Below are 16052 nucleotides of genomic sequence, written 5' to 3'. Positions count from 1 at the left end.
AGTCACTTGGACTGCAAGGAGATCAAACCAGTCAATCCTAAAGGAAACCCAACCCTGAATTGGAAGGACTGATGCTGAAGCTGAAGCTCCAATACTTTGGCCACCTGATGGGAAGAGCTGACTCATTGGAAAAGACCCTGATGCTGGCAAAGACTGAAGGCAGGAGGAGAAGGGGATGACAGAGGACAAGATGGTTGGGTGGCATTACCAACTCAATGGACATGAGTTTGAGCATTCTCTGGGAGATGGTGAAGGACAGGAAAACCTGGCGTGCTGCAGTCCATGGGGTTGCAAAGATTCAGACACAACTGAGTGACTGAACAACAAAGTAGTCAAGTAACATTGTATTTCTATTGAAAAAAGCTGAGTTACTTTAGGCGAATATTGTATTTATTAACTATGATTGGAAGATACATTCCTGATTATCTCCAAATTCAAAAAGAATTTCAAAGTAACAAAATAATTCTATCCACCATAGAATCCAGAATAGGGCAGGGCTCTGGGGACCAAATTCATTGTGCACAGGGTGGGCAGAACCCTCTGCCTCTAAACAGAACTAGTTTAACTTTCAGCTCTGAGTCCTGGTCACAGTCTTGAAATCACGAAAGGTTAGGGACTGGAATTACTCAGCCAGAGGGATGGGTTTCTGGTTCAGACATGAGGAGAGGGATTCTTGGAAGTGATCAATGAAACCTCTGCAGCAGAAACAGAAGACAGAAGGGCAGAGGGCACGGGGGCCGAACCAGAGGGCCTGGCACTGGGGGGGAGGGTGAGGAGCCCTCTCACCATTTCCTTGTTTTCACCCGTGTGTCTCCACTCCGTAGAACAGGGGCTGCATTCAGTAACCCTGATGTAAGAACGTTCTCGTAGTTTCTCATAGAATTTAAAGACAAGGCCCAGTAGGTCCCTTGATTGGACCCAGGAGAGATCCCAGGATGCCAGGAGCTACAAGCTCTTGATAATTGAGGTGGTCTGGCCAATGGTCGCAGCTCCTGGAAGGCACGGTCAGGCTCTCTTACAGGGACAGCTTAGGGACGGATCCGTACGATGACACTGGACTGGGGCCTGGAGACTTCACACTGCTCCGGCCACGAGTCATAGCCCTCGACACTGTGGTCAAACAACACAAAGCGGACGCCCTTCTTGATGTTGGTGAACGAATGCATGATCTGTAGGCAGAAAAAGAAGTCCCATTGTGCCATGGCCTTCCCCTCGAAAACTTAGTTGGGCCTTCTGGCCTGTGGTATTTTCCATAGATGGCTGCAACAATGTCTCTACTTCCACAGGTCCCTCTAGAATCATGCCACTCCTCACCCAGGGGTGGGGTCTAATTCCCACCCCCTTGAATCTGGGAGGGTTTCATTGTGACCAAGAGTGCAGTACCCTGAACCATCAGGAAACAGCAGGTTTCCTCCAAGCCGCCATGTTGTGAGGAAGCCCAAACTTCTCCCAGCAGGGAGATCCCGTGGCCAAGCTCTGAGATTAAACCAAGAGCTGCTTGGCCAGCTGTAGACACATTCACAGCCCACCCTGCCCTTCAGCTCCAGACAATGTCTGAAATGAACTAGTGAGAGAACAAAGTCAACAACAAAGTAGCAGAGACCTAGTCATAGAAAGCACAAGAGGTGATAAGATGAGCCTTGCTAATATTAAACCAGTAAATTTGGGCCAATTTGTTAGGCAACAGTAGCTCCTTACAGACCCCACCATTCTTTCCCCTCACCCCTGTCAGAGACTCACCCGAAAGGAGAAGCTGTCTGTCCGCGGCCGGACGGGAAAACGTTTATGGAAGAAATAATGCAAGGTGGCATAGTTGGCATCTAGAAGCTTGACGACTAGCTGATACATCCGGTCACTGCCTTGTTGCTCTGTCCAGCTGCCGGAGGAGGAGATCTTTAAGAGTGACCTGCCACCCCATTTCTGAGGGTCTGCCTGCTTTACCTCAATGACCTTCCCATGTGGAAATCCAAAACGGTGATCCCCTCAACAAGTACAGTCACTACCTGCCGGGGCTTGTTACATGGGAGCTTGGACCCTCTGCACACCCAAGGAATGCATTTGGACTAAATGAGCTCCCTGGCTGGTCTGTAAGCTATGACCGAGAGCTGTGCTGTTCAAGGTACCCCCTCCTATATTATTTTTTCTTCCCCATATTGCTTCTCATTCTATGTTTCACTAGTGGAAAAGGATGTCATTTCCAATGTGTTTTTCTTAGTCATTTAAAAGGATCCAGGGGAAATCTAAATAAACTGGTGATGGAATGAATACCCAGCAACATTCAAAGAAACATCCAATGTCCGTCAATGCTAAACGGACAAATTATGGTATATTCATATAATGCAATATTACACAGTCATAAAATGAAACTGCAGCTACCTATAATGATGGATGGATTTACAAACATGTTCATTGAAAGAGGCCAAATACAAACTATATTCTGCATGACTCCATATATATTAAGTACCAAAATGGCAAAACCAATCTATGTTAGTAGAACTCAGGATGGTGCTATCTTTAGATTGGAAGTGATGGGGAATGGGGTGTGAGGGATTCTAAGGGTAGGTTTGCTGGCAACATTGTTTTTAATGTCACTTAAGAGTAAGGGACTATATAAATACAGAAACAGGTAATTTCCTTTACAGAGACTTAGCATCACTTCACTTTTCAGATGTACATTCTACTTCTTCCACAGAAGTATCCTGCTGCTGCTGCTGCTAAGTCGCTTCAGTCATGTCCAACTCTGTGTAACCCCGTAGATGGCAGCCAATCAGCCTCTGTCATCCCTGGGATTCTCCAGGCAAGAAAACTGGAGTGGGTTGCCATTTCCTTCTCCAATGCATGAAAGTGAAAAGTGAAAGAGGCCCCAAAAGAACTTAGTTCAGGGGTTTTCCTTTTCTATAAAACTGGAGCACTGGGAGTCAGTGGTTAAGAATCCACCCTTTAATGCAAGGGACTCAGATCGGTTGGGGAACTAAGATCCCAAATGCAAGTGCCACAACTAGAGAGCTGCAACTAAGATCTGGCACAGATGAATTAAGGAAAACAAAACAAAACAAAATTGGAGCATTATGGGATAGGAACTGAGAAACAAACAGTGATGCTCCCACCATAGGTGTGATCTGTAGCTGAGTCATTTCAAAACAGAGAACATAAAAGTGTACAGGATTTGGGATGCACCTTGCTTAAAATCATCCAGGTCAGGTATCCCTTGGAAGTTCTTTCATGGACCCCAATTTCAAGACCATCATACCCGAGCACAAGCTCTAAGAGTCAAACAAGTTTGAGCCTAATGCCAGATCTGGCCAAGCCTTTAGCTATGTCACTAGAAGTCACCTCTACTTTCTGAACTACCCAATTTGAGATTTCAAAATACATATTCTTGCAGGATCAAAGACCATGAAGGGTGCTGAAAAAGCTCAAACTCCAGAGCACTGGCTTGATGCCTGACATATAACCCAATTTTTAAGAGGCACACTGTGACTTGCCCAAGGCCATAAAACCAAGAAGTCAGGGTTTGAATGTGAGAGGTTCTGGCTCCAGACTCTGACCTCTTAGCCAACTCTATCTTGCCTCCATCTAAACCCAGGAGCATCTCATTCACAGATGAGATTTAGTTGGGCCCAGGCCCTCTATATTGAATCCAGTCAGGCATCTTCCAATCCAAGTCCCTTTAGGGGGTTAGCAGAGGGTTCAGGGAGTGGACTTTTGCTCTATGAAGGTGGCCCAGTCATTTCCCTGCCTACTTTATCCTAAGGGGTTGTTGTTTAGCTGCTAAGTCGTGTCCCACTCTTTTGCAACCCCACAGACTGCAGCCCACCAGGCTCCTCTGTCTATGGGATTTCCCAGGCAAAAATACTGGAGTGGGTTGCCATCCCCTTCTCCAGGGGATCTTTCCCATCCAGGGATTGAAACCACATCTTCTGCATTGGCAGGCAGATTCCTCACACCACTGAGTGAGGTGGGAAGCCCCAAGGTGTTGCTAGGAGGCCTAAATGACATCATCCATGACAAAGTCAGCACTGAACAAAGGGCTGTTTTTAGCCTCACACTCACCGGCGACAGACAGAAATCCAAATCTTTCCACTATCCAGGAGTTCCCGCCACAGGCCCTCCTCCTCCAGATCCAAAATTTCTCCCTTGTACCAACACCTATGAAAGAGCAAGATAAATGAGACCCAGCAATAACTCACCACTGCCCTGACCCTGGGGACTAGGGACATTCACCTGTAGGCAGAACTGTAGCTCGTCTCCTCAGAAGTCTTAAGCCTGACCCCCAAGTCTTCCTCTTCCTCCGAGCCATCGCTACCGCTCAGCATCATACAGTTCCAGAGGTCTTTCGTTACATGAAAAGGGTTTGTGACCAAGCTTCTTGCCTGCCCTCCAACCCACGTTGTTAAGTCCCAGGGGTTTCCAGGGTGGGCTTGCCCCTCCGCTCCTCCCAACAGGCTCCATGTTTGCCCCAGCCACCAAGTTTTAGCTGCGGATAAACTCCCTCCCACCCACCCGCACGAGGACCTATCCCTTTCCTGGAGTCCTCACCTTTCTCCAGGGGGTTCACGGTGAGCTTGCGCCCTATGGGTCTGAGCTCGCAGAAGCGGCCCAGGATGCGGGGCCCGGGGCCGCCAGCAGGGGGCAGGCAGGTGCGGATGACGGGCCACAGGTCGGGGTGTTTCCAGGACAGGATGCTCAGCCACAGGTCCTCGTCGTCCACCATCTCTCGCCAGCGCCGGCACACCAGGCGGCACTGCCGGAGCAGCGTGCTTGGGGGCAGGTAGCTCAGCATCTCCCGGAGCAGCTCGATGGGCAGATGGTTCGGGCCCGGAACCTCCTGTGGTTCGTGGTGCGGAGCTGGGACACGGGCAGGCAGGCCCCAGGAGGTTGAGGCGCCCATGGTCTCCTCGCCAGGCCCCGCGGCTGCTGCTGCTGGAGAGCCAGCGTAAGACATCAGTGACCTGGAGCCTCCGCAGGCGACGCCCCTGCTTCCCGCACCCAAAAGCTGTCGCCCCCACACCTCAGCAGCCGCCCCTTCAAGTCCCCAAACTCCCAGCCCGTCCTTGACAGCCGACCACCGCAGCCGCTCTCCGCCCCGCGCATCCCGGCGCCCGCAGCCAAACCCGCTCTGCGCCCCGAGTCTTACCCTGCATCTCAGCCAGTGTTCCTCACCAGTGGGCCTTCACCTTGCCTCACCTGTTCCCACCACCACCTCAGCCCTTTTTATTCGTCCGCCCTTCCCATCTTCATACCCAGCAACCAGACCACCCACCCTCCACTCCCCTACCCCCTACCCCACCCCCGCCCTGGCCACGTTCTCCCAATGACTAGCCATATCTGCCTGCCCCTCCCTTCTCCCTGTCTTCCTCCCACGTCTACTTGCCAGGCCCTCTTGCCCTGCCTCCCGGCCTATTCTCCAAACGTCCCCTCCTTCGAACTCTAGTTACACCTGCGGGGTAATTATGGGACCAAATCACTGAAGCAATAGTGGAGGAAGGAGCAGGAGATGCCAGGATCCAGAGGCTGTCTGTCATGCCCACCACTGGTCCTTTGGAGCGCCCCTCTCAGGCTGTAAGACCCTCGGTGCTGAACATCTGCTGGTATTCAGTCAGGCATCTGGGCGGGAGGCCTCAGATCCCTTAGGTAATGGAACAGTTCCCATCACCTCTAAAGATCCAGCATCACTATCTTGGAGATCCTTGCACAGGAGAAAACAGGCTCCAGCTGGAACCAAATGCATTTCTATTTGACACCTAAATGAGTGCTGTAACCAGTAATAATCCAGCCGAACCTCATGGAGCCTCTTACCACCCAATCGGGTTAGCAACCCCCTGAGGTAGGTATGGCTGTGTCCCCACTTCACAGCTGTGAAAACTGAGGACAAGTGACCTGCCCAAGGTCACACAGCTAGTAGGTGACAGAGCTGGGTTTTGAACTTAGCCTGGGTGGCTCAGAAAGTAAAGAATCTACCTGTATTGCAGGAGACTTGGGTTTGATTCCTGGGTTGGGAAGATCCCCTGGAGAAGGGAACGGCTACCCACTCCCATACTCTTGCCTGGAGAATTCCATGGACAGAGGAACCTGGCGGGCTGCAATCCATGGGGTCCTAAAGAATTGGACATGACTGAATGACTAGCGCTTTCATTTTTGGGTGGCTCTAGGATTCTTGCTTTCAACCTCTGTACCAACTCTATGCAATGAAAATAAAATATGAGCTACACATGTAATTTTAAATATCAGCAAGTGAAACCATCATAGATTTTTGCCCACATAGAACTTACCTTCTGAGAGAGAGAGGGATGGTGAACAGGAGACAAGAATAAGCAAATTAGATGCTTTTGGGCAATCTCCTGTCTACCCCTCAACATCATCTTCACAACTGGAGGAAAATGGTTTTATTATGGAATAAGCATGAAATGAAACTATGATTCCCATGGGCCATGATAAGCAGTAGACGTGACATGTGAATGACATGTCATGTGTTGGAAGGTGATCAATGCTATGGGAAATAAATCAAGGAAGGGAATAGGGGGCCATAGCAGTCTGGGTGTGGAGACCTTGAATTCTGAGAGATGGGGTGACTATTATACAGGACAAACTTATTTTCAATATGTACGCTGTCAATAAAATTTTTCCTATTGAGGTTTTCCATCATGTCCCAAAGTGGAAGAGTGGAAGGAGCAAGCAGCTCCAACAGTTAACTCCTGACCATTCCGGTTTCATCTCTACTCCCACCCACTTGCTACCCCAGACAATTTGAAGCAAATCTTTGAAACCACACCCTTCTATACAGTGAAATACATTACTTTTTAATGTAATGTTTAAACTGTGGGAACCTGTTTGATAATGAGTTTGAGAAAATTGATAATCACCCAATCATGAGCTCAAAAGGTGTTTTTTTTTTGTTTGTTTTTTGTTTTTTGTTTTTTTACACAGTGAAAACTTTTATATTTGGAATTAGCCAGCTGGACTCAGTTTAAATGATCCCAATTTTGTTGGCAACATCCAAAGCATCATAGTCAGGAGCCGGTCGAACATATGCCTTCTTCTCTCCATCAGGCCTGATCAGAGTATTGACCTTAGCCACATCAATGTCATAGAGCTTCTTCACAGCCTGTTTAATTTGGTGCTTGTTGGCCTTGACATCCACAATGAATACCAGTGTGTTGTTGTCTTCTATTTTCTTCATGGCTGACTCGGTGGTGAGGGGGAATTTGATGATGGCATAGTGGTCAAGTTTGTTTCTCCTAGGGGCGCTCTTCCGAGGATATTTGGGCTGCCTCCTGAGCCGCAGTGTTTTGGGCCGCCGGAAGGTGGGTGACGTCCGGATCTTCTTTTTCTTCGTGGCTGTGGACACCTTTCAACACTGCTTTCTTGGCCTTCAAAGCCTTTGCTTTGGCTTCAGCTTTAGGAGGGGCAGGGGCTTCCTTCTTCGCCTTCGGCGCCATCTTCATGAAAAGGGCCAAAAGGTGGTTTTTAAAAAAAGTTTAAAGTCCCTGGTGCTCCAGTGGTTAAGAATCTGCCTTGCAATGCAAGGGACATGGGTTTGATCTCTGGTCCAGGAAGATTCCACATGCTGTGGAGCAACAAAACCTATATGCCACAACTACAGAGCCCAAGGGCTACTGAAGCTGGCGGGCCTAGAGCCCATGCTCTGCGATAAGAGAAACGACTGTAGTGAGAAGCCTGAGAACCTCAATGAAGTACCCCCTGTTCGTCACAACTAGCAAAAGAAAGAAAGAAAGAGAAGTCACTCAGTTGAGTCCAACTCTTTGTGACCCCATGGACTGTAGCTGAACAGGCTCCTCCATCCATGGGATTTTCCAGACAAGAATACTGGAGTGGGTTGCCATTTCCTTCTCCAGCCACAACTAGAGATAAACCTAAAAAAACAGTTTTAAAACTTCAAGTAGGATAACAGGGCAGAAACTGACCAGCCAGATTCTGTTCTTCAATTTCCTCCTCAGACACAATCTCTGTTAATTCCTGGAATTATACTCCATGCTATACTCTAGTTAAAAAGAAAAAATATGATTGGATTGCAAGGGCATACTGCCTGAAATGATTGGAGCATAACGGCTCTCAGGGGTCGAGGGTAAACAAAGATCACAGGAACATTTTGGGAAAGTTATGGGTGCATTTGGGCTTCCCAGGTGGCTCAATGCTAAAGAATCTGCCTGAGATGCAGGAGACATAAGAGCTACGGGCTCCATTCCTGGGTAGGGAAGATACCCTGAAGGAGGAAATGGTGACCCACTCCAGTATTATTGCCTGGAAGTTCCATGGACAGAGGAGGCTGGCAGGCCCCAGTCCAGGGGGTTGCAAAGAATCAGACGGGACTGAGCGACTGAGCACAGGCGTGGGTGCATTCTGGCATCTCAGCAGTGGGGGTGCCCGCGGGTAGCCGTGCACAGGGCAGCACTCCCCAGGGGAGAGCCGTCCTGGATTCCTCCTTCTCTTGGTCAATGTCCTGCGGATTTTCACACGGGAAGAAAGCCTATTAATATGAGCCTATAGCCCAATTCAGTTTACATGTTAATGTAAAGTGTGTTAACAGATGCTGATTGGCCATCTTGAAAAAGTAAACTGGAGCTGGAGGAATCAGGCTCCCTGATGTCAGATTATAGTACAAAGCTATAGTAATCGAAATGGTATGGTGGGACTTCCCTGGTGGTTCAGTGTTTGAGAATCCACCCTCTAATTCAGGGGACACAGGTTCAATCCCTGGTCAGGCCACTAAGCCCTTGAGCTACAACTACTGAGCCAACATGTCACAACTAGAGAGAAGCCTGTGTGCTGAAATAAAAGATCCCACATACAGAACTAAGGCTTGACACAGCCAAATAAATAAATGCTAAAAAAGAGAAAAAAAGACAGTATGGTACTGGCACAAAAGCAAGCAAACAAAAAAATAGGATGGAATAGGATAGAAAATCCAGAGATAAACCCATGCTCCTATGGTCACCTAAACTATGACAAAGGAGGCAAGAATATACAATGGGGACTTCCCTTGTGGTCCAGTGGTTAAGAAGCCAATTGCCAGTGCAGGGGACATGGGTTCCATCTTTGGTCCAGGAAGATCCCACATGCCATGGGGCAACTAAGCCTGTGGGCCACAACTGATCCCACATGCCTAGAGCTCATGGTCTGCAACAGGAGAAGTCACTGCAATGAGAAGCCTGCACCCTACAACTAGAGAGTAGCTAGAGAAAGCCTCAGGCAGCAAGGAAGACTTAGTGCAGCCAAAAATAAAATACATTAAAAAAAAAGAATATACTATGGAGAAAAGACTGTCTCTTCAATAAGTGGTGCTGGGAAAACTGGACAGCTACATATAAAAGAATGAAATTAGAATACTTCTTAATACCATACACAAAAAATAAACTCAACATAGATTAAAGACATAAGTGTAAGGCCTAAACTCTTAGAGGAAAACATAGGCAGAACACTCTTTGACATAAATTGCAGCAGGATATTTTTTGAGCCACCTTCTAGAGTAATTGGGGCTTCCCTGGTAGCTCAGACAGTGAAGAGTCTGCCCATAATGCAGGAGACCTGGGTTTGATCCCTGGGTTGGGAAGATTGCCTGAAGAAGGAAATGGCAAAGCACTCTAGTATTCTTGCCTGAAAAAACCCAAGGACAGAAGAGCCTGGCAGGCTACAGTCCTTGGGGTCACAAAGAGTAGGACACAACTGAGTGACTTCACTTTCCTAGAGGAATGAAAATAAAAACAAAAATAAACAAATAGGGCTTAATTATTCTTAAAAGCTTTTGCATAGCAAAGGAAACCATAAACAAGAGCAAAAGACAGCCCTCAAAATGGGATAAAATATTTGCAAATGAAGTAACTGACAAGGGATTAATCTCCAAAATATACAAATAGCTCCTGCAGCTTAATTAAAAAAAAAAAAAAGAATGCAATAAAAAAAATGGGTGTGAGACTAAATAGACATTTCTCCAAAGAAGACATACAGATGGCCAAAAGATATGCAAGTCTTTTGGTCAGCCGTGTGCCTGTGTGCATAACAACGTGTAGGTGGATCAGGCACTTGTAAGGCAAAGTGTGTACAGAGAGCAAGAGAACAGCCATCCTGAGTGACCTGACCATACAGTCTTACTGGGAGCAAGCCCAAGTCTCATTTGCATTTGTATCATTTGCATATTGTATAGTGCAGGGAACTCCACTCAGTGCTCTTTGGTGACCTAAGTGGGAAGAAAATCCCCCAAAAAGGGATACATGTGTATGTATAGCTGATTCACTTTGCGTACAGCAGAAACGAACCCAGCTATATTTAAGCCAACTATATTATTGTTGTAGTGAAGTGAAAGCGAAAGTCGCTCAGTCGTGTCCGACTCTTAGCAACCCCATGGACTGTATAGTCCATGGAATTCTCCAGTCCAGAAGATTGGAGTGGGTAGCCTTTCCCTTCTGCAGGGGATCTTCCCAACCCAGGGATCGAACCCAGGTCTCCTGCATTGCAGGCGGCTTCTTTACCGTTGTAAAGCAACTATAATAAAAAAGTAACAATAATTTTAAAAAAATAGACACTGAGAAATCCAGGAATGCAATTACTGGGTCAGTTGGAAGAGTATCCTTGACTTCGTTGGTACTTTGCTAGTTATTATGCTCCTATTCAGAAAACCACAAAATCTCCTCATGTAGGCAGCACCAGCTCTGGGTCTTATGGAGCCTTAGGCATCCACAGAGAAGTCTGATCACCCTGGGGATTTTTCACATGCCCTGGGAAGGTTTTAAAATCCAAGCTCTGAATCAGATCTGCATCTGTAACAAATCCCCAAAGGATGCTGCTGACTGCCTTCCACACTTTGAGTAACTAAATCTTGTTGAGCCACTCCTCACAGGTCTACAAGGTCTGTGCTTGCCCAGCCTCAAGACCAAAGAAAGAGCCCCAAGTCAGCAACAGAGACATAAGTAGTTTAATGGAAGGGGAAGCTTACACATCGGAAGCAAGGTCCTGGAGCGACACCCCACTGTGTGCAGAGGTTGGTAGGCAGAACACGGGGGCAGGATGTGGTGGCTGTGTTTACCCCCAGGGTGGGAGTCAGGACTGAGGGGAAGATTACCAGTTACAGGGGAATTGATGTCAGGCGGCCTCAGTAGTACCAGGGAAACCAGAGGGGCAAGTTCCTCACTGCCTCTTTGATAAGAACAATCACTAGATGGGGCCTGGGGCAAGTAGGTGGGTAGGTCAGCCGTGTGCCCGTGTGCATAGCGTGTAGTAGAGCAGGCTGGTAGGGCAAAGGGTGTACAGAGAGCAAGGGAACAGCCGTCTTGAGTGGCCTGACCACACAACCTTACTGGGAGCAAGCCCAAGTATCATTTGCATATTGAAATACATATTCTTTTTTGTTTTATTTATTTATTTTATTGTATTTATTAATTTTTAATTGGACAGTGTTGTCAGTTTTTGCTGTATGTATCAGCTTTATGCATACATAGGTGCTTCCCTGATGGCTGAGATGGTGAAGAATCCACCTGTTATGCAGGAGATCCTTGGGTTGGAAAAATGCCCTGTGGAAGGGAATGGCTACCCAGCTCCAATAACTTGGCCACCTGATGTGAAGAGCCGACTCATTATGAAGACCCTGATGCTGGGAAAGATTGAAGGCAGGGGGAGAAGGGGACGACAGAGGACAAGATGGTTGGATGGCATCATTGACTCAATGGACATGAGTTTGAGCAAACTCCAGGAGATGATGAAGGACAGGGAAGCCTGGCGTGCTGCAGTCCATGGGGTCGCAAAGAGTCGGACACAATCGAGAGACTGAACAGCAAGCCCACTCCAGTATTCTTGCCTGGAGAATCCCATGGACAGAGGAGCCGAATGGGCTATAATGTATGGGGTCGCAAAGAGTCAGACACGACTGAGTGACTAACACTTATATCCAATTTCTTTGGAGCCTCCCCCCGGCCCCAGTTCCATCCCTCTAGGTCATCATAGAGCAGGGAGCTGATCTCCCTGCGTTATACAGCAACTTCCCACTAGCTATCCATGTTACACACGGTAGTGTATATATAGGGATATATCAGTGCTATTCTCTCAGTTCGTCCCACCCTCTCCTCCCCCTACATGTTCTTTTAATTATGAATTTCTCAGGAATTTCTTGGAGGTCCAACACTGTCCCTGGCAAGCCATGTGGCAAAAAAAAAAAGGAAAAAAAGAAGAATTTTAAATAATTATGAATTTCTCTCCTTTTATTTCACTTTTACCCTGTATATATTATATTTGGGACATTTTATTAACATTAGAAGAATTCTGTGTGGACACAGGTTTCATTATCTAAGTATTTCATGCCAAGATGGTAGGGTTGGCTTGATACATCGTGTGTGTGTGTGTTAATCTCTCAATCATGTCTGATTCTTTGGGACCAAATGGACTGTAGCCCGTCAGGTTCCTCTGTCCATGGAATTTCTCAAGCAAGAATACTGGAGTGGGTTGCCATTTCCTCCTCGAGGGGGTCTTCCTGACCCAGGGATCAAACCCATGTCCCCTGAACTGGCACACAGATTCTTATACACTCTGCCACCAGGGAAATCCCTAAGTATTTCATTTCAAGGTGTTAAAGGCTGCATGAGAAATTATTTGCCATAAAAGCAGGAAGGTTGCAGTTGGCTGTGATCCAGTGAAGCCACAAGAATGGATAGGGAAGTGTTGAGTGGGCATGTAGACGTATCTATGAAGGTGTGGTTGGGAAGTGGGGAGTATGGTGGGGGGTGGGGGGGCGGGCGGAAACCTGCAAGTCTGGTTTGCAGAAGCAGAAAATTCCTGAATCTCCGAGCACTGGGAGGCTGGCTGCACGAATATCCCAAGGTCGTTAGAAGTTCCACAAACTTGGTTTTCCTGGCCGTGGTTACCTATCCTGTTAACATGAGTAGAGCTGGGAGGTGTTTTGATTCCAGGGAAGGAACCTGACTGGGAATGGGCCTTTCGTGTGGATAGAGCGTTGAAAAGATCCTAGGAGGAAAGATATAAGCAGTTAATAGAACCTCTCTCGGGAGGGTGGGAGGGATCTGAAGAGAGCCTCCCTCCCTAGAGGTAGGGTTGAGTGGGGCAGCCCTGGGTGTTGGGTTCAAGCTCCTTCCTCAAGGTGCTTCAATCCTGATATGCCCATGTCTCCTGGAGTGGGGCTGGGGAATGTGGGATTGGAGATAAGATTTCAGGTAAAACCCTCTCAACACCCCACCCAACAGCCTGTAGTGGGTGTGAAATAAAATTCGTATTTACGGCAAGACAAGAAAAATTTAACATAAAAATTCTTCTCTGCCCTCCCTCACCTCTCCCAGCACCATGCATTGTGCATCAGTATTATGCATTGACCAAACCTCCCCACCAGCAGGAATACCTGCTCAACCATAAACAGCTTTCTCCTAGCATCAACAAGACAACTCCTTAAAGGATAACATTCCTTCTTGACCTTGTAAAGGGTCCCATGTACAAACACTGGGTACTTCAAACTGGATTATGTAAACTGTCAATAATACACCATTTAATGTACAGTCTACTGTCTCAAAAACTTATATAAACTGTGTCTTGATCACTAATGGATAGGACTGTTCTCAGAACTCTTTGAGATGCTCTTCCCAGGTTATAATCCTCAAATTTGGCTCAAATAAAATTTTTCAGTTCTATCTTCAATCGACTGATAGTTCATTGACATGGGTCAAGAGCAGAAAAGAGCTGCAAAACCTTTTCACTCTGAAGAAGCAGTTCCTCCTATTGAGGCTACACTTGGAAATAAAATAACCAAGACCTTAAGAAAAGTTTGGCTGGAGCCAGTTTCCTAGGTAGAACACAACAAAATAAGAAGATTTAAAGATCCAAGATCTGTTTGAAAAGGAAACACACCTAGGGAGATTTGAGAAGCGAGTCCTGGGCAGGGCAAGGAGTAGGGCAGCCAGGGAGGGCCTGGAGTAAGAGCTCTGATATGGAAGGTCTGCAGCGGGGTGGGAGGAGGGATCCAGCCTGAGGGGCAGATGGGCCTGGGGGATGTGGAGGGCCAGCCACCTTCCAGAGGAATCCACTACTTGCTTCTCACTGAACTGTCCAGCCAGAATATCCAAAATCGCAGGCCATGTGAACATTCCTCATAAGGGTTCAGGCAGAGCTGCCTGCATCTCTGGTGTACCCTACCCAGTAGCATCACTCACTGGCAACTGCCTATTTAGAAACTATAAGTAATAGGTGATCCCATATATTGAAAAAGACATGAATAATTCCTTCAGTGTGACATTGGTTTTGTGGGTTCTTTAAAAGAGAGAGAGGAACTTCCCTAGCTGTTAAGTGGTTAAGACTGTGAGCTTCCACTGCAGGGGGTATGGGTTCCATCCCTGGTCACGAAAGAAGATCCTGCATACTGTGCCCTTCCCTGCCCCTCCAAAGAGGAAGTATATGTTTAAAAAGAATAATAAAAATACTCTTCTCTCTACGTATGTTTGTATTTAGAATTCTCTATTAAAAAAACTAAGTGAAGGGAAGGTGCTCAGTTGTTTGACTCTTTGCAATCCGTGGACTGTAGCTTGCCAGGCTCCTCTGGCCATGGGATTTTCCAGGCAAGAGTATTGGAGTGGGTTGCTGTTTCTCCCTCCAGGGGATCTTTCTGACCCAGGGATCAAACCCAGATCTCCCACACTGCAGGCAGACTCTTTACCATCTGAGCCACCAGGGAATCCATAACAAAATAAGTAAAATAAGTAACCCTTTTTAAAAAACTTTATTTTGCATTGGGTTATAGCTGATTAATAATGTTGTGATAGTTTCAAGTGAACATCGAAGGGACTCAGCCATATATATACTGCGTCCATTCTCCCCCTGATTCCCCTTCCATCCAGACTGTCACATAACATTGAGCAGAGTTTCATGTGCGACATGGAACTTGTTGACTATCCATTTTAAATGGATATAAATATACATGTGAATATTAAGAATGGTCATCTATGGATGCTTTACACTATTTTTATTTCCCTTTATATATTTTATATATTTCAAGTTGTTTATTATTATCATTAGTCTTTTTTTTATTGAAGTAGAGTTAATTTTTGGGCTTCCCTGGTGGCGCAGTGGTAAGAATCCACCTGATGATGCAGGAGATGCAAGAGACATGGGTTCAAACTCTGGGTCAGGAAGATGCCCTGGAGGAGGAAATGGCAACCCACTCCAGGATTCTTGCCTGAAAATACCCCACGGACAGAGGAGCCTATTGTGTCAATGTCTACTGTACAGCAAAGTGAGTCAGTCACACACACATGTATATGGTTTTTAAAATTGTTAGTTTGTCTTAAATAAATATAAATAATACATACAAAATATTAATCATATATTTAAGAATAATACAAGATAAGATTCCTATGACTTCTAGGAGAAAAATTCAACTTTATAGAATAATCCAACAACTAATCATGATCATCATAAAAGCAGTGACTTTGGGCTACTTGGTCCCTGGGAAGATAAAGAAGTCCCAGCCCAAGAGAAGTAAGCAACATATAAAGACAAAATTAAACACACGTAAATGGAAAGATACTTTGGCACACACAGTAATGACCATATAAGAGGGACAGACAGGAACTGTAGAAAATTTAAAAAAAAAAAAACTGGCAACTATTTCTGTGGTGAAAATTTTCCAAAGGAAATTTCAGGGTGAACCATGTTTCACAAATGTTTAGAACTCTACTAAGAAATGAAAGCTTTTAAGGTGGCCAAATAGCATTTTAGAAGCTATGGCTCCATACCACTGCATCCTGGTTAAGGGTGTGCCACTTTTAATGTGACCGTGGCCCAAGTGAATACTTGAGGTGAGATTGGCCACGGAGGATATGCAGGCATCATGGACTATATTTCATGTATGCGAATAGATGAGAAGCACTGAGATCCTCAGAGTCCTTTTCAACACACTAAGGGTCATCACTAATACAAATAATTAGAATCTGGAGAATGGATATGTGTATACGTATGGCTGAGTCCCTTTGGTGTTCACCTGAAATGAACACAGCATTGTTAACTGGCTACACCCTAAAACAAAATAAAAAGTTTAAAGTTTTGGG

At 46.3% G+C, this 16052-nt stretch overlaps 2 protein-coding genes and 1 pseudogene across 2 annotated transcripts; all 3 read right to left on the bottom strand.

The window, feature by feature from the left end:
• Window positions 1-398: 398 nt before the first annotated feature.
• LOC139030041 (F-box only protein 27-like) lies at window positions 399-1858 on the bottom strand. The gene is made up of 2 exons (XM_070451912.1): window positions 1741-1858; window positions 399-1169 (listed from the first exon to the last, which is right to left on the bottom strand). The coding sequence occupies exons 1-2, from the start codon at window positions 1846-1848 to the stop codon at window positions 1029-1031; spliced, it is 249 nt and encodes an 82-aa protein (XP_070308013.1). The 5' UTR covers window positions 1849-1858; the 3' UTR covers window positions 399-1028.
• Window positions 1859-4049: 2191 nt separating this feature from the next.
• On the bottom strand, window positions 4050-5094 carry LOC139030018 (F-box only protein 27-like). The gene is made up of 4 exons (XM_070451879.1): window positions 5010-5094; window positions 4540-4923; window positions 4225-4333; window positions 4050-4149 (listed from the first exon to the last, which is right to left on the bottom strand). Exons 1-4 carry the CDS (start codon window positions 5092-5094, stop codon window positions 4050-4052), a joined length of 678 nt encoding a protein of 225 aa, XP_070307980.1.
• A 1858-nt stretch (window positions 5095-6952) lies between these two features.
• On the bottom strand, window positions 6953-7449 carry LOC139030040 (large ribosomal subunit protein uL23 pseudogene; annotated as a pseudogene).
• Between the last annotated feature and the right edge of the window lie 8603 nt (window positions 7450-16052).

The sequence above is a fragment of the Odocoileus virginianus genome, chromosome 20 (genome assembly GCF_023699985.2).
Source record: "Odocoileus virginianus isolate 20LAN1187 ecotype Illinois chromosome 20, Ovbor_1.2, whole genome shotgun sequence".
In the NCBI taxonomy this organism is placed as follows: Eukaryota; Metazoa; Chordata; class Mammalia; order Artiodactyla; family Cervidae; genus Odocoileus; species Odocoileus virginianus.
Note: the sequence above shows the minus strand (reverse complement) of the source record. Positions and strands in the feature narration are given on the sequence as shown.

Excerpts from the sequence above, each read along its gene's own strand:
- LOC139030018 (XM_070451879.1), bottom strand. The coding sequence starts at position 5,094 with ATGCGCGGGGCGGAGAGCGGCTGCGGTGGTCGGCTGTCAAGGACGGGC. Across the intron at positions 4,924-5,009 it reads GAAGGGGCGGCTGCTGAGGT|CAGCAGCAGCCGCGGGGCCT; the intron begins GTGGGGGCGACA and ends CTGGCTCTCCAG. Across the intron at positions 4,334-4,539 it reads CGTGAACCCCCTGGAGAAAG|ACCTCTGGAACTGTATGATG; the intron begins GTGAGGACTCCA and ends ATGTAACGAAAG.
- LOC139030041 (XM_070451912.1), bottom strand. The coding sequence starts at position 1,848 with ATGTATCAGCTAGTCGTCAAGCTTCTAGATGCCAACTATGCCACCTTG. Across the intron at positions 1,170-1,740 it reads CAGACAGCTTCTCCTTTCGG|ATCATGCATTCGTTCACCAA; the intron begins GTGAGTCTCTGA and ends TTCTGCCTACAG.